A 22,031-nucleotide genomic window follows, 5' to 3' on the forward strand; every position below is an offset into this window, starting at 1 on the left:
TGTGGCTAGTCCAGTTAAGTTTCTGGTCAGTGATGACCCCTAAGATGATGGGAGATTAAACAATGGTAATGTCATTCAATGTCGAGGGGAGGTAGTTAGACACTCTTGTTGGAAACAGTCATTGCCTGGCACTTGTATGGTGTGAATGTTAGTTGCCACTTAACTGTCCAAGCCTGAATGTTGTTCAGTTCTTGCTATATGCAGGCACAGACTGCTTCAGTATCTGAGGAGCTGTGAATGGAACTGCACACTGCAATCATCAGCAGACATCCTCATTTCTGACCTTAAAATGGAGGGAAGGTCATTTTTAAGAAGCAGCTGAAATGGTTGGACCTCAGACACTGCCCAAGGGGCTCCTGCTCCGATGTCCTGGGGTTAAGATAATTGGCCTCTTCTGTCCATGTTTGAGTCAAGGCTATAATGACATCTGAGTTAGATAGATTTTTGATTGACAAGGGAGTCAAAGGTTATATTGGGTAGACAGGAGAGTAGAGTTGAGGTCACAATCAAATCACCCATGATCTTATCAAATGGCAGAGCAGGCCCGAGGGGCCAAATGGCCTCCTCCTGCTCCTAATTCGTCTGTACGTATCGGTATGTACGTTTTTCCGGAGCCGAGTGGTCCTGCTGGAACCCAAACTGAGCGTTGGCGAGCAGGTAATTGATGACACCCCTTCCATCATTTTTCTGATGATTGAGAGTAGACTGATGCAGTGGAAATTGGCCAAATTGCATTTGTCCTGCTTTTTATTGACAGGAAGCATCTGGGCAATTTTCCACTTTGTTGGATGCCAGTGTTGTAGCTGTATTGGAACAGGTTGGCTAAAGGCATAGCTAGTTCTGAAGCACAAGTCTTTACTGCAGCTGGCATGTTGTCGGGGCCCCGTAGCCTTTGCTTGATATCATGTGGAGTGCATTGAATTGGCTAAAGACTGGTTTCTCAGATGATGGAGACCTTGGGAGTGGGCCAACATCGATCTTCCATGTGGCCCTTCTGACTGAATATGGGTGTGAATACATCAGCCTTGACTTTAGCACTCAGGTGCTGAGCTCCGCCATCATTGAGGATGGGAACATTCATCGAGCCTCCTCCTCTGGTTAGTTGTTTAGTTGTCCACCACCATTAATGACTGTATATAACAGGACTGAAGAGCTTTGATCGGATCCATCGGTTGTGGGATCACTTAGCTCTGTCTATAGCATGTTTGCTCTGTCTTTTAGCATGGATGTAGTCCTGTGTTATAACTTCACCTGGTAGCAACTGATTTTTAGCTACTTCAGGTGCTACTCCTAGCATGCTCCTCTGCAGTTCTCATTAAACTAGTGTTGATCCTCTGGCATGATGGCAATGGTAGAGTGAGGGATATGCCCGGTCATGAGCTTACAAATTGTTCTGGAATGCAATTCTGCTGCTGCTGCTGACTCACAGCGCCTCATAGATGCCCAGTTTTGAGCTGCTAGATCTGTTCTGAATCTATCCCATTTAACACTGTGGTAATACCAGAAACACAATGGAGAATATCATCAGTGTGAAGACAGTTCTTTGTCTCCACAAAGACTGTGCATTGGTCATTCCTACCAATACTGTCATGGACATCTGCATCTGCAACAAATAGATTGGTGAGGTTGAAGTCAAGTAGGTTTTTTCCTCATGTGTATTCTCTCACCACCTGCCACTGGTCCAGTCCAGTCTGGTAGCTGTGCCCTTCACGTCTCGGCCAGCTCGGTCAGTAGTGGTGCTACTAAGCTATTGTTGGTAATGGACATTGAAGTCCTCCACCCAGTGTACCTTCTGTACCCTTGGTGCCCTCAGGTCGCCTTCCAAGTGGTGCTAAACAGGGAGGAGTACTAATTCATCAGTAGAGGGAGATTGGTAGATGGTAATCAACAGGAGGTTCCCTTGTCCATATTTGACCTGATGCCATGAAACTTCATGGGGTTAGAGTCGATGTTGAGTTCCAGAGCACTCCCTTCTGACTGTGCCGCCACCTCTGGTGGGTCTATCCTGACGGTGGGATTGTGCTGGAGACCAGATATTGGCTAAAAGCTATGATTCTGTGAGTATGACCTAGTCAGGCTGCTGTTTGATTAGTCTGTAGTGCAGCTCTCCCAAATTTATTGCAAGTCCCCAGACGTTAGCGAGGAAGACTTTGCAGGGTATGCCTTTGTCATGTCCGAATCTGATGCTTAGATCAATGCCAGGTGTCCATCCAGTTTTATTCTTATACTTTGTCTTGGCATTTTGGTACAATTGAATGGCTTGCTAGGGAATCTCAGAGGGCACATTGCTGTTGGTCTGGAGTTGCATATAGGATAGACCTTGTAAAGATTGACATTTCTTTTTCCCTAAAGGACATTTGTGTACCAGATAGTTTATGATAATCCGATAGTTACTTGGTCACCATCATCTTTTATTCCAAATTTATATAATTAATTAACTGAATTTAAATTCCCCAGCTGCCGTGCTGGAATTTGAACTCATGTCAATAGATCATTACTCAGGAACATAACCACTAGATGAACAGGGCAAAAGCTTTCTAAATCTAGCCTTCTCTTTTCTTTCTGCAACAAGGTGCTCGTCAGCTACCTCCAGACAGCATTTATTAAGAGTTATCAGTCTTAATCTACAAATGAGGTTTTCAGGGAAGGCTAACCTATTACACCAGATCAATAGTTAATATGTGAGTTAACCTTTAATCATACCTGTAAAGTTGAAATGTGCATTAATCCACATACACTCTGCCATATTATAATTTGTTTTGGATTGGAGTACAAATTCTGATCTTTACCTTGGGACAATTGTATGAATTTTTGCATTTCTGAATAAGAACAAAGAACAGTACAGCACAGGAACAGGCCATTCGGCCCTCCAAGCCTGTGCCGATCTTGATGCCTGCCTAAACTAACACCTTCTGCACTTCCGGGGCCCATATCCCTCTCTTCCCTTCCTATTCACATATTTGTCAAGATGTCTCTTAAACGTCGCTATCGTATCTGCTTCCACTACCTCCCCTGGCAGCAAGTTCCAGGCACTCACCACCCTCTGTGTAAAAAAAAAAAAAACTTGCCTCGCACATCCCCTCTAAACTTTGCCCCTCGCACCTTAAACCTATGTCCCCTAGTAACTGACTCTTCCACCCTGGGAAAAAGCTTCTGACTATCCACTCTGCCCATGCCGCTCATAACTTTGTAAACCTCTATCATGTCGCCCCTCCACCTCCGTCGTTCCAGTGAAAACAATCCACGTCCTTCTGGTAGTGTGGCGACCAGAATTGCACACAGTATTCTAAGTGTGGCCTAACTAAGGTTCTGTACAGCTGCAACATGACTTGCCAATTTTTATACTCTATGCCCCGACCGATGAAGGCAAGCATGCCGTATGCCTTCTTGACTACCTTATCCACCTGAATTGCCACTTTCAGTGACCTGTGGACCTGTACGCCCAGATCTCTCTGCCTGTCAATACTCCTAAGGGTTCTGCCATTTACTGTATACCTCCCACCTGCATTAGACCTTCCAAAATGCATTACCTCTCATTTGTCCGGATTAAACTCCATCTGCCATTTCTCGGCCCAAGTCTCCAACCGATCTATATCCTGCTGTATCCTCTGACAATTCTCATCATTATCCGCAACTCCACCAACCTTTGTGTCATCTGCAAACTTACTAATCAGACCAGCTACATTTTCCTCCAAATCATTTATATATACTACAAACAGCAAAGGTCCCAGCACTGATCCCTGCGGAACACCACTAGTCACATCCCTCCATTCAGACAAACACCCATCCACTGATACCCTCTGTCTTCTATGACTGAGCCAGTTCTGTATCCATCTTGCCAGCTCACCTCTGATCCCGTGTGACTTCACCTTTTGCACCAGTCTGCCATGCAGGACCTTGTCAAAGGCTTTACTGAAGTCCATATAGACAACATCCACCGCCCTTCCCTCATCAATCATCTTCGTCACTTCCTCAAAAAACTCAATCAAATTAGTAAGACACGACCCCCCCCCCTTCACAAAACCATGCTGTCTCTCGCTAATAAGTTTGTTTGTTTCCAAATGGGAGTAAATCCTGTCCCGAAGAATCCTCTCTAATACCACTGACGTAAGGCTCACCGGCCTATAATTTCCTGGATTATCCTTACCACCCTTCTTAAGGACCACATTCCCCAAAAAAGTCGCCTCTGTTCTGTTACGCGTGTTTCCATTTTTTTGTTAAATTTTGAGAATTTGTGTTTTAAAACGGCAAAGGATTCCATAGATGCTGGACCTTTGGGTGTTTTTTTAAGGGAGGTCACCAAAAGGTTTGGACTGAGTTTGAACTGCAAACAGTTACTGGAAGGCACCTGGTTTCAAAAAACCCAGGAGGGTTTGTTTTTGACTTGAGATGTTTACAAAGGAGTGAGAGGCCAAAATTTATGGATGTCAGGAGACTTGACTTCTGGAATGTTTTCAGTTTCGATTTGAACTGTTTTTAAAAAAAAAAAAGCCAGTTGATGTTTGCCTGCCAGAAGAAAAACAGCTCAGCTGTCTCTCTTGAAAAGAAATCCTGCATCCAGTGTTTCAAATTCCTATTTCCTCCTGAATTTGAAGAAACCCTACATGTTTGAAGGAATCTTTGCATCAGATGTGCTGGAACTCAAACCTTTGTTGCTGCATTCCTGCTGTAAGACCTATTTGGAGCCTCTGTAGCTGCACCTCTTGGAAAGCCTACCCAAACTGATGGTCAACATCACCTGGAAAGAACTGTTCTAGGAAGATCCCATTGACGGCCATCTATACGCATTTGGGACGCCAAACCAAAACAAAGGACATCTTTCCATACCTTCTTTTCAGCCTGTGGTTTTTTTTCCTTCTGTTTTTTATTCTATGCTTTAAGCAAAAATCTCTTTTATTTCCCTGGTTAACTGGTGTGTATGTATGTCTGTGTGTGAGGGACAAGGATAAATAAGGGGTTTTAATATTTCGTATGTGTGTATGTTTTACTTCATTATTGGTTAAGAATTGGTTTATAATAAACTGATATTTCTGTTTTTGTTGAAGAAACCTGGTTGGTGTGTTTTTATTCTGGGGAAAAATAGAGTATGTGATTGGCTATATCGGTAAGTGGGAAAATTTAAATATTTGTTGTGACCCGTGGAGAAGTGGGACTAGAATAAACAGTGCACTCCTCCCGCCTCGGTCGTAACAATTCAAACATGACAATTAAACCAACTGGTGAGCAGAGCTCTGAGGAATGAGAGGGCACAGATTTAAAGTAATGGGTAAGAGAAGCAAAAGCGACATGTGGAAAAACTTTTTCATGCAGCGAGTGGTTAAGATCTGGAATGCAGTGCCTGAGTGTGTGCTGAAGGCAGGTTCAATTGAAGATTTCAAAAGGGAATTAGACTGTTATCTGAAAAGGAAGCATTTGTAAGGTTACGGGGAGAAGGTGGGGGATTAGCACTAGGTGAATTGCTCTTTCAGAGAGCCGGTACAGACACGATGGGCCGAATGGCCTCCTTCTGCACTGTAACGATTCTGTGTGTGTTGTTCGGCCCTTGTCAGTGCTATGTCAGCAGTGCAGCTATGATTTCTAAGCTCCAGATTGTACATTAGAGAGTCTGAGAGATATCTTCGAGTATTACTTTGTGAGAAAGAAGTATGGTGTATGGAGAAAAACTATGTTTATTATGTAAAAGCAAAATCCTGCAGATGCTGGAAATCTGAAACAAAAACAAGAAATGCTGGATTCACTCAGCAGGTCTGGCAGCATCTGTGGAAAGAGAAGCAGAGTTAACGTTTCGGGTCAGTGACCCGAAGAAGGGTCACTGACCCGAAACGTTAACTCTGCTTCTCTTTCCACAGATGCTGCCAGACCTGCTGAGTGAAACCAGCATTTCTTGTTTATGTTTATTATGTATTCAGTCACCCAAATTCTCTACATAACCTCTAGTTCAAGGACAGGGGGTCAGCAACCTTTTACCTGAAGAGTTTTTAAAAGAAACATAAAATAGTTTTTATTTAAGACAATCGGGTGCCACAAGATGAAAATTCGGCTAAACTGAATACTTGGCAAATTTCCAAGTGTCTCTGGTAGAATGCATAATTTGCACATAGAATACATGTATCGAATTTATGTATCAATGGGAGAAAATTGAAATTAAAACAGACTTAACCTTGAATTATCATGTTTTTTGACCTTAACTATAATTTTGTCAATAGTCGTCTTTAAAACAAACTAATTTAAAATGAGTAGAATTTTAAAAGATTTCTACTGTTGCTTCTCATGATGATCAGCTTCTAAAAGCACACTTAGAATGTATCAATTCAGCTTTATTGGAAACAATGATGATCGCAACCACAAAACCTGTTCCTCCAACCAAAGGCATTATCTGTAACCATGCTATGGCTATACCATTTGAACAGGTTTATTTAGAGCACGGTGATGTTTTTGTTAAAATAATCATTTGAAACCACAAAATGCAGCATAATGATTAAATTTTTATCCCCTCAATAAAACACAGTACTTTTCTTGACTTAATTTTTTAAGGCTTTTTTCATGTTGATGTGATGAACTGAAAGGTTGGGAGCCACTGCATATGCTCCGGAGTCACAGGTTGCAGATCCTTGTTCTTGGAAAATTGGAGCGCTTCCCTGTTCTCATAGGCTGTTTTATTGATCTTGTACATATATTTGATGTGCTATTGGAGATTGAAAATGTAAACCTTAGCTTTCTGAGCCCTTATAGTGCCTGCCATGCTTCCCCACATCAGTGGATCATCTTAGTTGACTTAAACAAAATAATTCCTAACAAATCTCCCGAGATTTTTTTTCTGGACCTGAGCAAAGCTTGACCTTGCCACTTTCTGTTTCCAAAACCTGTCATTGTGAACAGAGGGAGGTTTAAAGAAAACAGCCTGAAAGGAACAGAAATTTTCCAATGCAATGGTGTGCAGTGTTTGTTGCTTGCTGAGACAGATGAATGAATAGCTTACTTTTCTGGAACCTTTGGGGAAACATCAAATGGCTTATGTGATTCACAATTTAATCACCTATCATCTCAATGCTTAATTATAAACTTGATTTAAAATTGACACATTTAAAATTGATAACTTCTCAATCCTTTCTGTTGGAAGATAGTGTGGGGGAAATGTCCAAAAAGTAACCAGTGGAAATTCATGGGCTGTTTATCCAAGGTATATTGTCTGAACACTGGATTGTAGAAATACCCTGTAAAGTAAAAATTATTTGAGTTTAATCATGCACAGCAAGATTTCATCGAAGGAACAGTTCCAAGTAGAGTTCAGCATGCTGTTCACCTTCTGAACAGAATATAGAGCACAATACTACGGATGCTGGAAATCTGAAACAAAAGCAAAAAACACTGGAGGCACCCGACAGGTCAGGCAACATCCATCGGATGTTGGAAGACTGGCAGGTAGGTGCCATGACAGGGCTAGCAGAGGCCATGGATGAGAGGATGGTGAGGCCAAAGGGTTTCTGAAGGTGAGGATGAAATTCTTAAAACACTGGGAACTTGCTGAGGGGATTGAATTATGTATTCTGCATAACTGTGGTTTATGAATGGTGGAAGAGTGGAGACCAGAAAGGAACATTGTAAAGTCTAGCCACAAGGTAACAATAGCATAGAGTGGATTGCAGTGACTGAGGAGAAGAGGTAGAAGATGCGGCAGGCAATATTGGAGATGTACAAAAACAATCTTTGTGACAACAACGGCTTGCATTTATACAGCATCTTTAACACGGTAAAACCTTCCAAGGTGCTTCACAGGAGTGTTAGCAAACAAAAACAAAATTTGACGCTGAGCCACAGAGATATTAGAGCAGATGGACAAAAGCTTGGTCAAAGAGGTAGTATTTAAGGAGGATTTTAAAGGGGGAGATGGAGAGGTTCAGGGAGGAAATTCCAGAACTAGGGGCCGAGGCAGCTGAAGGTATGGCTTTGGAATTTGGGGTTGCGTAAGAGGAGCGCAGAGATATCAGAGGCTTGTTGGGCTGGAAGAGGTTTCAGAAATGGGGAATGGTAAGCCCTTGGAGCAATTTGAACACAAGGATGAGAATTTTAACTTGATGGCGTTGCTAGACCAGGACTCAATATAGGTTAACAAGTACAGGGATGAGCAATTGCGGGTAATCTATGGAAGAGAGTTACTCAGACTGATGGAATGTAGGCAGTGGTGTTCCATTGGGATCAGGGCTGGGACCACTTGGGAATCAGAAGTACAATTTCAAAATTCGGGGATGACACCAAATTGGATGGTGTAGTTAGTGCTGTGGAACAATGTAATAAAATACAAGAAGATGTTAATAAACTTGCAAAATGGGTATATAAATGGTAAATGAATTTCAATGTAGGTAAGTGTGAGGTGATGCATTTTGGTAGGAGGAATAATCCAGGGAAAATAAGAGTCTATATGGGTTGGAGGAATCTAGGGATACACATTCACAAATTATTAAAAGTAGCAATGCAAGTTGAACATAGAACATAGTACAGCACAGTACAGGCCCTTCGGCCCACAATGTTGTGCCGAACCTTTAACCTACTCTAAGATCAAACTAACTATCTACCCTTCATTCTATTATCATCCATGTACCTATCCAAGAGTAGCTTAAATGCCCCTAATGTATCTGCTTCTACTACCACCGCTGGCAGCGCATTCCACGCACCCACCACTCTCTGTGCAAAGAACCGACCTCTGACATCTCCCCGAAACCTTCCTCCAATCACCTTAAAATTATGCCCCCTGGTGATGGCCCTTTCCACCCTGGGGAAAAAGTCTCTTAATATCCATTCTATCTATGCCTTTCATCATCTTGTACACCTCGATCAAGTCACCTCTCATCCTTCTTCGCTCCAATGAGAAAAGCCCTAGCTCCCTCAATCTTTCTTCGTAGGACATGCCCTCCAGTCTAGGCAGCATCCTGGTAAATCTGCTCTGCACCCTCTCTAAAGCTTCCACATCCTTCCTATAATGAGGCGACCAGAACTGAACACAATATTCCAAGTGTGGTCGACCCAGGGCCTTATAGAGCTGCAGCATAACCTCGCGGCTCTTAAACTCAATCCCCCTGTTAATGAAAGTCAACACACCATACGCCTTCTTAACAACCCTATCAACTTGGGTGGCAAATTTGAGCGATTTATGGACATGGACCCCAAGATCCCTCTGTTCCTCCACACTACCAAGAATCCTGTCTTTAAGCCTGTATTCCGCATTCAAATTCGACCTTCCAAAATGAATCACTTCACACTTTTCCAGGTTGAACTCCATCTGCCACTTCTCAGCCCAGCTCTGCATCCTGTCAATGTCCCGTTGCAACCTACAACAGCCTTCCACACTATCCACAACTCCAGCAACCTTCGTGTCATCGGCAAACTTGCTAACCCAGCCTTCCACTTCCTCATCCAAGTCATTTATAAAAATCACAAAGAGCAGAGGTCCCAGAACAGATCCTTGTGGAACACCACTGGTCACCGAGCTCCATGCTGAATACTTTCCATCTACTACCACTTTTATGGGCCAGCCAATTTTGTATCCAGACAGCCAACTTTCCCTGAATCCCATGCCTCCTTACTTTCTGAATGAGCCTACCATGGGGAACCTTATCAAACGCCTTGCTAAAATCCATATACACCACATCCACTGCTCTTCCTTCATCAATGTGTTTTGTCACATCTTCAAAGAATTCAATAAGGCTTGTGAGGCATAACCTGCCCCTCACAAAGCCATGCTGACTGTCTCTAATCAAACCATGCTTTTCCAAATAATCATAAATCCTGTCTCTCAGAATCCTCTCCAATAATTTGCCCACTACTGACTTAAGACTGACTGGTCTATAATTCCCAGGGTTATCCCTATTCCCTTTCTTGAACAGGGAGCAACATTTGCCACCCTCCAGTCATCCGGTGGTACTCCAGTGGACAGTGAAGACGCAAAGATCTCTTCCCTCGCTTCCCGTAATATCCTTGGGTATATCCCGTCTGGACTTATCTGTCCTCATATCATTCAAAATTTCCAGCACATCCTCCCTCTTAACCTCAACCTGTTCGAACATATCAGCCTGTTCCACTCTGTCCTCACAAACGACCAGCTCTCCCTCACGAGTTAATACTGAAGCAAAGTATTCATTTAGGACCTCCCCTACCTCCTCTGACTCCAGGCACAAGTTCCCCCCACTATCCCTGATCGGCCCTACCCTCACTCTGGCCATCATCTTGTTCCTCACATAAGTGTAGAACGCTTTGGGATTTTCCTTAATCCTACCCGCCAAGACTTTTTCATGTCCCCTTCTAGTTCTCCTAAGTCCATTCTTCAGTTCCTTCCTGGCTACCTTGTGACCCTCTAGAGCCCTGTCTGATCCTTGCTTCCTCAACTTTAAGTAAGCTTCCTTCTTCCTCTTGACTAGCTGTTCCACATCTCTTGTCATCCAAGGTTCCTTCACCCTACCATCCCTTCCCTGCCTCATCAGGACAAACCTATCCAGCAGTCGCAGCAAGTGCTCCCTAAACAACCTCCACATTTCTGTCGTGCATTTCCCCAAGAACATCTGTTCCCAATTTATGCTCCCCAGTTCCTGCCTAATAGCATTGTAATTCCCCCTCCCCCAATTAAATATTTTCCCATCCCGTCTGCTCCTGTCCCTCTCCATGACTATAGTAAAGGTCAGGGAGTTGTGATCACTATCACCGAAATGCTCTCCCACCAAGAGATCTGCCACCTGGCCTGGTTCGTTGCCAAGCACCAAGTCCAACATAGTCTCCCCTCTAGTCGGCCTATCTACATATTGAGTCAGGAAACCTTCCTGGACACACCTGACAAAAACCGCTCCATCCAAGCTATTTGCACTAAGGAGGTTCCAATCAATATTAGGGAAGTTGAAGTCACCCATGACAACAACCCTGTTACTTCTGCACCTTTCCAAAATCTGCCTCCCAATCTGTTCCTCCATGTCTCTGATGCTATGGGGGGGTCTATAGAAAACTCCCATAAAGTGACTGCTCCTTTCCTGTTTCTGACTTCCACCCATACTGACTCAGTAGACAAACCCTCCTCGGCGACCTCCCTTTCTGCAGCTGTGATACTATCCCTGATTAACAATGCCACTCCCCCACCTCTTTTCCCTCCCTCCCTATTCCTTTTGAAACATCTAAACCCCGGAACATCCAACATCCATCCCTGCCCCTGTGATATCCACGTCTCCGTAATGGCCACAACATCGTAGCTCCAAGTACTGATCCAAGCTCTAAGTTCATCACCCTTATTCCTGACACTTCTTGCGTTAAAATAGACACACTTCAACCCATCATACTGGCTGCAACTTTGCCCTGTCAACTGTCTAACCTTCCTCACAGACTCTCTGCACTCTGTATCTTCCTGTTCAACAGCTACCCCATCCACTGATCCGTGGCTCCGGTTCCCATCCCCCTGCCAAACTAGTTTAAAGCCTCCCGAAGAGCTCTAGCAAACCTCCCGCCCAGGATATTGGTGCCCCTCCAGTTCAGATGCAACCCGTCCTTCTTGTACAGGTCCCACCTTCCCCAGAAAGTATCCCAATGATCCACATATCTGAATCCCTCCCTCCTACACCAGTTCTGTAGCCACGTGTTCAGCTGCACTCGCTCCCTGTTTCTAGCCTCACTAGCACGTGGCACCAGTAACAATCCTGAGATTACTACTCTGCTCGTCCTGCCTTTTAGCTTCCAACCTAACTCCCTATATTCGCTTTTCAGGTCCTCATCCCTTTTCCTAGCTATGTCATTGGTACCGATATGTACCACGACCTCTGGCTGCTCCCCCTCCCCCTTAAGAATCCTGTGGATTCGATCCGAGACATCCCTGACCCTGGCACCCGGGAGGCAACATACCATCCGGGCGTCTCGTTCGCGACCACAGAATCTCCTGTCTGTTCCTCTAACCATTGAATCTCCTATCACTATCGCTCTCCTATTCTCTCCCCTTCCCTTCTGAGCCAGGCTCAGTGCCAGAGACCTGGCCACTGTGGCTTTCCTCTGGTAGGTCCCGCCCCCCCCAACCGTATCCAAAACGGTATACGTATTATTGAGGGGAACGGCTACAGGGGATCCCTGCACTGTGCGCCTATTCCCTTTCCCTCCCCTGACGGTCACCCAGCTACCTTTATCCTGTAACTTAGGTGTCACTACTTCCCTATAACTGCTCGCTATCACCCCCTCAGCATCCTGAATGATCCGAAGTTCATCCAGCTCCAGTTCCCTAACGCGGTCTGTGAGGAGCTGGAGCTGGGTGCACTTCTCACAGGTGAAGTCAGCAGGGACACAAGTGGTGACCCTCACCTCCCACATCCTGCAAGAGGAGCATGCAACTGCCCTAGCTTCCATCCCCTCCGCACTAAATTGACAAAGATTTTTTTTAAAAAAAGGAAAACCTTACCTTACCAAACCCTCCACACAAGAGTCCTTTTTTTTTGGTTAGAGGAGGATGATGGGTGGGAGACACTACACGTGTAGTGTTTCGGGTTTAGCCACTACCCGAATATATAGGTTTACTTACCCAGCAGTCCCCTTGTCCACCGAAACAAAAGGTAAGTTATTTTAAACTGAAACTCACCTTCCCAGCTGACCCCTCGCTCGCACTATCGCTGCTTCAGAAAAAGCTGCTGCAACAAAAGGTGTTATTTTAAACTGCCCGAATGTATAGGTTTACTTACCCAGCAGTCCCCTTGTCCGCCGAAACAAAAGGTAATTTTTTTTAAAAATCATAAACAAAGCTCTGGTGTTTATTTCAAGAGGAATAGAATGGTCAAGGAGGGAAGTTACGTTAAACTTGTAATAACCTTAGTTAGACCACGCTTGAGTACTGTGTATAGGTCTGGTCTCCTTATTTCAAAAAGTATATAGAGAGTCTGGGAAAGATGCAAAAAAAAGACTTACAAGAGTTTTAGAACAACTGAGAAGTTATAACTACCATGAAAGATTGAACAGACTTGGAGCCCTTTCCTCTGGAAAAAGGCTGAAGGGTGTCTTATTAGAGGTCTTTAAAATTATGAAGATTCAGGATTTTGGTTTATTTTTGGAACGGTTTGTGTATTGTGCAACCAAGTATTGTACTAATTTTTTTTTACTGTGTTTCTGCTTCTGCATAATTATCTTATATGTTTCCTTCAACAATATTAACCATTCCACCCTCACTTCACACCGCTCATGGAATTTACACCACAGAAATAAGCCATTCAGTCCAACTGGTGTGGTACTCAAACTGAATGCAGTACTCCAGATGGGGTCTGAGCAAGGCTGTATATAACTGAAGCTTAACTTCTTCCAGCCTCCTTCAGATAAAGGCCAACATTCCGTTAGCCTTTGTGATTTATTTTTGTACCTGTCTATTAGCCTTAAGTTATTTGTTTACTTGGACTCCCAAATCACTCTGCACCTTCATAGTTCCTATTCCTCACCATTTAGAAAATACTCCGGTCTATCTTTCTTTGGTCCGAACTGGATGACCTCACATTTGCCCACATTAATCTCCATCTGCTATAGTTTTGTCCACACACTTAAACAGTCTGTGTCCCTTTGCAACTTACTCCTCCTATCTGTACTGCTTGCTGTTCCTCCTAATTTAGTACCATCTGCAAATTTGGATATGCAATTCTCCATTCCTTCATCCAAGTCATTAATAGATAAGGGCCGGAAGTTTACGCCTCCTGCCGAAGTGGGGGTGGGGTGTGCTCTTCCCGACTCGCTCCCGCCTCCACCGCCGCTTTACACAGGACAGCGGCGGCGAAAGACGGCCTGCCTGCCCTAGGCCAATGAAGGCCACTTAAGGGCCTCCGCCCGCCGCCACGGGGATTTTACTCATGGTTGATCAGGCAGCACAAGTGCGAGAGAAGTCGGCTGACAAAAGCAGGCAGCTTTCTGACGGCCTGGGGAGGGTGACCCGATCGGGCACCTTGTGCCCAACGGAAAGCCGCCCCTGCTGACCCAACCACCCCCAGCACCCAACACGCTCCCTGTCCCCCCAATTGACCACCCTTGTCTCGCCGGGGCCCGACCGATCACCCCCCCCCCCCCCCCCCCCCCCAACCACAGTGAGGCACCAAAAACTTACCTTAGTTCTCCGGGCTCCCCGACATCCTCATCGCAAAGCTGTGTTGCCGTCCCAGCAATGGCCACCTCTCCCAGTGGCATTACTGGGACTAAGAGCTGTTGGCCCGCTGATTGGCCAGCAGCTCCATTTAGGCAGGTCTTCCTGCCTCAAGTGGGTGGAAGTCCCGCCTCAGACCAATTAAAGGCTTGGGAACCACAAAATGCAGATCGGATGCCCAGGCCAGGCGGAGGCCAAGGGAAAAATCCCAGCCATGGTGAAAATTGAAGCAGCAGAACAAGTACCTGAGGAACACCACTTGGCAATTTGAGTACATACTCTTTATCGCCATTCTCTGTCTCCAAACCTCCAAACAATTTCCAACTGAAGTCAAAGGCTATGTGCAATTCCCGCACTTTCATTTTTGATTTCACTGGGGTTAACCGGACATAAAAGATTTTTGTTATGAAAGGCTACAATTCCGTCACCCTTTTAAGAAGGATTTGCTTAAATTTTCTATTTTCTTTTGACACTTTTAAATTGTATCCCCTAGTCCGCAACTCCTGTACCTGGCACTAACTTTCCTGGGTCTAATTTCTCTAATCTGTATAAATCTTAGAGTTTTTATCAAGTTCCCCTCATCATCCTCTCCAGAGTGTGAAGTGGATAATTCTTCCTAATATCTCAGACATAACATTAAGTACCAGGATAATATTGTTCCAAGGTTTTTTGTGGTATGACAGTGCAGTAACATATTTTCTAAATTCTTATTGGCTGGTGAAATGCCTTCAGGTTACTGTACTTTACAATTTATGTGTTATATTTTTAAATTTACTTCATCTGTCTTCACAGGTTTATGGTTCAGGATCGCAGACTAGGTCTTTCCAATATGTGAGGTAAGATGTGTGACTGGATATGTTCCTACATGCACTCACACTTAGCTTTGTCTTCATGAACAGATTATTTTGTCTGGATCTATAATAGGCTAGTTAATATATGAAACCTATTTTACAGAATGTTGTGCAGATTATATTTAAAACTTCCATGGAGTCATTGAGCAGTCAAGTCCAAGTGTGGTATTTGGGTCAAGAAAGCCTAGAAAAATGGGAGGATAATTAGATCCAGGTGAGGGAGAATGGGAAATTGAGAGAAGAGAGGGAAGCAAAGACTGAAAAACATGAAAGACTGGAAAAATCTGCCAAATATTATCACAGCAAGGGAAGGGGTTTTGAGGTGGGTAGGTGCGGTTAATGTATGTAGGTAATGGTCCTCAAGTGGAGAGATTTGGGGAACCACCCCATCCATAATCTTGGCCGCTCATTTGTTCTCAATGAATAGAGGGGAAGAGGGAACAAATGCCCCTCCCAAGCTTCAATTTTACGCAAGGAAGTTTTTTTTTTAGAGATACAGCACTGAAACAGGCCCTTCGGCCCACCGAGCCTGTGCCGACCATCAACCACCCATTTATACTAATCCTACACTAATCCCATATTCCTACCACATCCCCACCTGTCCCTATATTTCCCTACCACCTACCTATACTAGGGGAAATTTATAATGGCCAATTTACCTACCAACCTGCAAGTCTTTTGGCTTGTGGGAGGAAACCGGAGCACCCGGAGAAAACCCACGTAGACACAGGGAGAACTTGCAAACTCCACACAGGCAGTACCCAGAATTGAACCCGGGTCGCTGGAGCTGTGAGGCTGCGGTGCTAACAACTGCACCAGGACTTAGGTCCTGATACCAAAGTTAGCTAGAGGAGAGTATACCCTTCAAGAGCATTAGCAATGTCCAATTCAATACAGAGAATTAATTTTCCTGTGATCGCAGGTTTTTGGTTGAAGCGATAGGGAAGCAAGTGACGTTAACAATCTGGCACAATTCAGGTTACCAACCATCTGTTGTAAGCAGCATTAAGGGAGGGTTGTTGGATGGATCTCTTAGTGGAGAGGGGCATTTTGGGCTTGGTTGCTTCTTTGATTTTGTTACTCAAAGGCCATTAAGGTTACTCTGGGTTTAGTTTGAGGCTGTTATTTAATATTGGGCAGCTTCCCATTTTCAACTCTACTACAAAAGCAAAATACTGAAGATGCTGGAAATCTGAAATAAAAATGGAAAATTCTGGAACTGCTCAGCAGGTCTGGCAGCATCCTTCGAGAGAGAAACAGAAGTAACATTTTAAGTCGATCACCTTCCATTATGAGTTCTGATGAAAGGTCATCAACCTGAAATGTTAACTGCATTTCTCTCTCCACAGCTGCCACCAGACCTGCTGAGCATTTTCTGTTTTTATTTCCTATTTTCAACATTGGCTTGGATTTCGCAGTCAGCAGCGAAGCATAACGCTTACCTCTGACCTCGAAGAAAGCTACTGGCAAGGATCTAGCGATCTCTGATTTCCTGAAGTTAATTTGAATCTGGCACAAAGTCAAGGAGATTTCTAGGTCTCTAGCAACAATGATGTCATCAAGCAGGGTAAGCAGCCAATCACATTGAAGACTTCTCAGACAGCAAACCAGTAAGTTAAAAGCACTGATTATCCTTGAGTTTTTAATATCATTTTACTGAGAGCACAATAAAGATTGGAACATACACATGAGATTAAGGCAGAAGCTGAAATATCAAACTTTAAAACAAATTTATAAAAGTGGAATTTTCATCACAATGAAGAAATTTGATATTCCACAAATATAAAATTAGTTTTTCAGGGTCAGGGAGATTGTTCAGCATTAATAATGAATTTAGTACACCCCATTAAAATGCAATTACAGCTTATTCAACAAGGTGCAATTTTTTTCCCCAAGATTTTTCACAGCGAGACTAACAGCATAATAATTGATTAGCGTCTACGGGGACTTGAGCACACCTTCTGGAGAAGCATAGAATCACTGGCAGCAACTTCTAGATTTAACTGAGCATGTTTGGACTCCAGAAGTTGTTGCCAGTTTCAGAGAAGTAATGACAGTGAATGCTGATAATTTCATCATAATTCCTACTGCAAAATCCAGGCCATTATTTTAACAGCAATACCTACTGGTACATTACCAATAGCATCTGGAGACTGCATGCCATTTGTAACATTTAGTGGTATAGGTGATGTTTCACTTTTTATTGAGTCATTCTCACTTTTAACTCTTGTCCTGACAAGGCTATGACCAATATGGTGTAGTAATTCAGGAAAACTTTATTAAGAAATAATTTATACTTAAAATTCAGTTATTGCTGAAGAAAAGAGTCATGCTGTTGAAGCTTTTTGTCTAGCACTCATCAGGACAGATGCAAGAATGGCAAATTTTAAAGGGAGCAACAATTTATACTGCATGAGAAAAGGGTGCTGATTGGTTGGCAAGTCCAGTCTGGTAAAGGCATTACCGTGGAGAATGCACCAGGGGACTATTGTTCCCCCATGTTTTTCTTTAATTCAAAAAAGGTGCACCATCTGGACATGTTCCTTTTGTCTTCAGAGGACAGGTCCCTGTGTATGAATATATGCAGCTTCTGGCGAGCGTAAGTGAACCACATTGCAAGCCCGACTGATCTTCAATTGGTTGTTAGTATAATTCTTAGCACATTTGGGATTGTTCAGTAAGTGCTATCCAATTGTGGAATCGCATTGGGCATTGTGTTCTGAATTTTGCGGGTACAAACTCGTTGAGTACAGTCAGTACTCTGCCTATTGCGAACAGCCAAAGGGACATGCTGTTTGATACGATTTGCCAGTCATTGGGACATACAGCCTACATATCTGCCATTGCACTGGCACTACGACTTGTGTCGTAGATAGATGTCTTTTTGGCTTGACCTACAAACATACATATGAACATACATATGAACGTACGAATTAGGAGCAAGAGTAGGCCACTCGGCCCCTCAAGCCTGCTCCGTCATTCAACAAGATCATTGCTGATCTGATTGTAACCTCGACTCCACATTCCCGCCTACCCCTAATAACCTTTCACCCCCTTGCTTATCAAGAATCTATCTACCTCTGTCTTAAAAATATTTAAAAACTCTGTTTCCACCACCCTTTGAGAAAGAGAGCTACAAAGACTCACGACCCATTGAGAGAAAATATTTCTCCACATCTCTGTCTTAAATGGGCGACTCCTTATTTTTAAACAGTGACCCCTAGTTCTAGATTCTCCCACAAGAGAAAACCACCTTCCACATCCACCCTGTCAAAACCCCTCAGGATCTTACATGTTTCAAACAAGTCGCCTCTTACTCTTCTGAACTCCAGCACATATAAGCCTAGCCTGTCCAACCTTTCCTTGTAAGACAACCCGCTCATTCCAGGTATTAGTCTAATAAACCTCTGATCTGCTTCCAATGCATTTACATCCTTCCTTAAATAAGGAGACCAATACTGTACACGATACTCCAGATGTGGTCTCACCAATGCCCTGGATAACTGAAGCATAACCTCCTACTTCTATATTCAATTCCCCTTGCAAAACGATAACATTCTATTAGCTTTCCTAATTACTTGCAGTATCTGCATACTAACCTTTTGCGATTCATGCACTAGGACACCCAGATCTCTCTGCATCTCAGAGCTTTGCAATCTCTCACCATTTAGATAATATGCTTTTTATTCTTAATAACAAAATGGGCAGTTTCATATTTTCCCACATTATACACCATTTGACAGATCTTCACCCACTTACGTAACCTATCGCTTTGTAGCTTCCTTATGTCCTCTTCACAATTGGCTTTCCTACCTATCTTTGCATCATCAGCAAATTTAGCAAACATGCCTTTGTCCCTTCATCCAAGTCATTTATATAAATTGTAAAAAGTTGCAGTCCTAGTACTGATCCCTGTGGCACACCACTCGTTACATCTTGGCAACCAGAAAATGACCCATTTATGCCTACTCTGTTTCCTGTTAGCTAGCCAATCTTCTCTCCATGCCAATATGTTACCCCCTACAACACGAGCTTTTGTTTTCTGCAATAATCTTTGATGTGGCACCTAATCAAATGTCTTCTGGAAATCTAAGTACAGTACATCCATCGGTTCCCCTTGATCCATAGCACGTTATTTCAAAGAACTCCAATAAATCAGATAGACATGATTTCCCTTTTACAAAACCATGTTGACTCTGCCTGATTACCTTGAATTTTTCTAAGTGCCCAACTCCTCTAACGTTTTCCCTAAGACAGATGTTAAGCTGTCTGGCCTGTAGTTTCCTGCTTTTTGTCTGTCTCTCCTTTTTTTGAATAAAGGAGATCCATTAGCTCTTTTCCAATCTAATGGAACCTTCCCCGAATTTAGGCAATTGTGTAAAATTAAAACCAACACATCAACTTTCTCCACTGCCTGATTTATAGCTATTTCTGGGATGTTACTTATATCCTCTATCGTGACGACTGATGCAAAATACCTGTTCAATTCACCTGCCATCTCCTTATTTTCCATTATTAATTCCCCAGACTCACTTTCTATAGGACCAATGCTCACTTTAACTTTTTAAATATCTATAGAAACTCTTACTATCTGTTTTTATATTTCTCTCGTACTCTAACTTTTCCCTCCTTATTAATCTCTGTCATTCATTGCTGATTTTTGTATTCTGTCCATCTTTGCACAATTATATGCTTTTTCTTTAAGTTTGATGCTATATTTAAATTTTTTAGTTATCCACGGATGGTGGGTCCTCCCCTTGGAATTGTTCTTTCTCATTGGAATGTATCTATTCTGTGTATTCTGTAATATCCCCTTAAATGTCTGCCACTGCATCTCAGTTGACTTATCCCTTAAACTAATTTGCCAGTTCACTTTAGCTAGCTGTGCTTTCATGCCTTCATTATTGCCCTTATTTAAGTTTAAAATAAAATACTTTGATCCACTCTTCTGTCTCTCATACTGAGGGCTGGATTTTATGCACCCGCCACCGGGAGCAGCAGTGAGCGATAAAAATGACAGCCTGCACGTGGGGGCCCTGCATTGCCATGTCGCCGTGATCATCCTCTTGACGGCCGATGCTAATGATCCGGTCAGACCGCTCCGCCCCCCCCCCCCCCCCCCCAATCACATGGAGAAGATGGGCTCTCCAATGCTGGCAATGGCGTCAGCTGCCTGTGTGCAGGCACTGGTGCATTTTTAAAGGGCAGCTGGCTACTTTACATTTTTTAAGTTATACCCCCCGATTGTTGTGATCCAAAATCTGCCGTCCCTTTCCCAATCCTCAATAACAATAAAATTCATTATTTGCCCTCTGCCCTCCTCACCACCACCCCGCCCCACAAACACTTCTGCACTTGAACTCTCCGCTCCTTCCCCACCAACCTCACCAACTGAACAAAGTGCTCAGGTCACCCACCATCCCCTACACTAATGATGTAAATTTGACCCCATTTCTCCCCCCCCCCCCCCCACCACCCCCCCCCCCCCCCCCCCGCGCACTAAAAGTCTTACGTTCCCCACCACTGTGGCGCCTGCTTTCCCCAGATGGAAAAGTGATGGCACGTGAGTGCCAACTGCTGCTCAGAAGATGATAGCCCAACAGTAAGATTTCTTTTCAATTCATTTCATGTATGCATAGTGTTAATTTGAATATGGTGATCCAGGTCCCGTTACCCAGCAGTGGGGGAGTCACTACAGAGCCTCGTTGCTGCCGGGAAGATTGGGCCCGGACCTCAGGGGGTCTGGTACCGTGGTGGGCCACTGCCGGGACGATCTTCCGTCCATCCCACCGTGGAGCTCGACTTTGGGAGCTTTGAATTTTACATTCAGTCCAGGATTTTACAATCATCTGTTCACTGCTGCCTGAGGGCACCTTCACCATGAGGTCATTAATTAATCCTGTCTCATTGGCGGCAGCAACCTGTTCGTGGGAAATATTACTTGTGTTGCTACTGCATAGTCGCAGTGTGAGCCGTCTAGCTTCACCTGTTGCTCAATGTTTTGAGATACCTTGCCCTTCGAGGGTAATTTGAGGTAGACTGGGCACTTCTCAGATCCAAAAGTGGTAGCCTGAGGCGTATTCATGAGTATGCGCAATACACAATGAGCAATGACCTGATTGGGGTAGCCATTTTCCTGCAGGATAGCTTTGATGCGTCCTTTTTCAGCATCAGGCTTGTACGGTGGGCAAATAGCCTGGGCACTATTTATGATTGCCAATCTTATAGCGCGTGGAGCTGTATGAATCCCAACGCGTATATTGACCAGTGAAGGTAGGTTTGCAGTAAACAGTAGTAAAGAATCCATTAGCAGATTTCTCAACTTTACAGCTTTCACAGTTACACTTTTTGATGGAGTTTTGGTCACAGACGATGTGAAGACCATTTCAGTTCTTTTGTCCTCTCTTCACTACATGCTGGAGTTCTCTTTTTGTGGATCTTTTTGGGAATCTCCACAACGAGGCATCATAGACCCTGACTTTTAACGCTATCTGGCCATCTGGCCACCTTGTGTTTGGCCTGATGGTTGGCTCAGACCTTGTGATGTTAATTACCAGCCTACTCGAGTAGTAGGGACTTAAGTGATAGGATGCCTGCCAGTAATTTTTAAAAATAAAAACTATGAAAAGCTGTATTCATTTTAGTTTTTATCTCCTTGTGCTGACGGTATATAATTTGTACAAAGACTTGTTCTTTGTTAGCCTGAAGCTGTTGAATGTTATCAGTTCACAATGCCTTTGTGCTGACATATTTGTATTAGTGAGTTACAGAAAATTATTCTTTAAAAATTTTCATTATTAAATCTACATGATTAAGACATACACAATTTAATGTATATAAAACACATAACACAATCAAGATTTTAAGATTAATTGTGACTGATCACTTTTAATACTTTAGTGTAAAATATAAAATATTAACTGACTCTTTTAACTAATGTTAGTATCAAATTAAAGAATAAAGTGAAGCTAATTCTAACTTCCCCAAAACTATCTACAGTGGATGCATCAAAAGCTTACATATAGGTAGTCTGCTTGTGCAACATTACAACGTGT

General features: G+C 43.5%; 1 protein-coding gene across 2 annotated transcripts in view; it reads left to right on the forward strand.

Moving 5' to 3' along the window:
• uxs1 (UDP-glucuronate decarboxylase 1) overlaps positions 1-22,031 on the forward strand; it is a 115,084-nt gene that overhangs the window by 65,003 nt on the left and 28,050 nt on the right. For both annotated transcript variants that reach the window (XM_068033805.1, XM_068033806.1), the window contains exon 11: positions 14,918-14,961. In XM_068033805.1, the coding sequence (XP_067889906.1) occupies positions 14,918-14,961 (44 nt within the window). The remainder of the gene's footprint in view (positions 1-14,917; positions 14,962-22,031) is intronic.

This window comes from Heterodontus francisci, chromosome 6 (assembly GCF_036365525.1).
Source record: "Heterodontus francisci isolate sHetFra1 chromosome 6, sHetFra1.hap1, whole genome shotgun sequence".
Lineage (NCBI taxonomy): Eukaryota > Metazoa > Chordata > Chondrichthyes > Heterodontiformes > Heterodontidae > Heterodontus > Heterodontus francisci.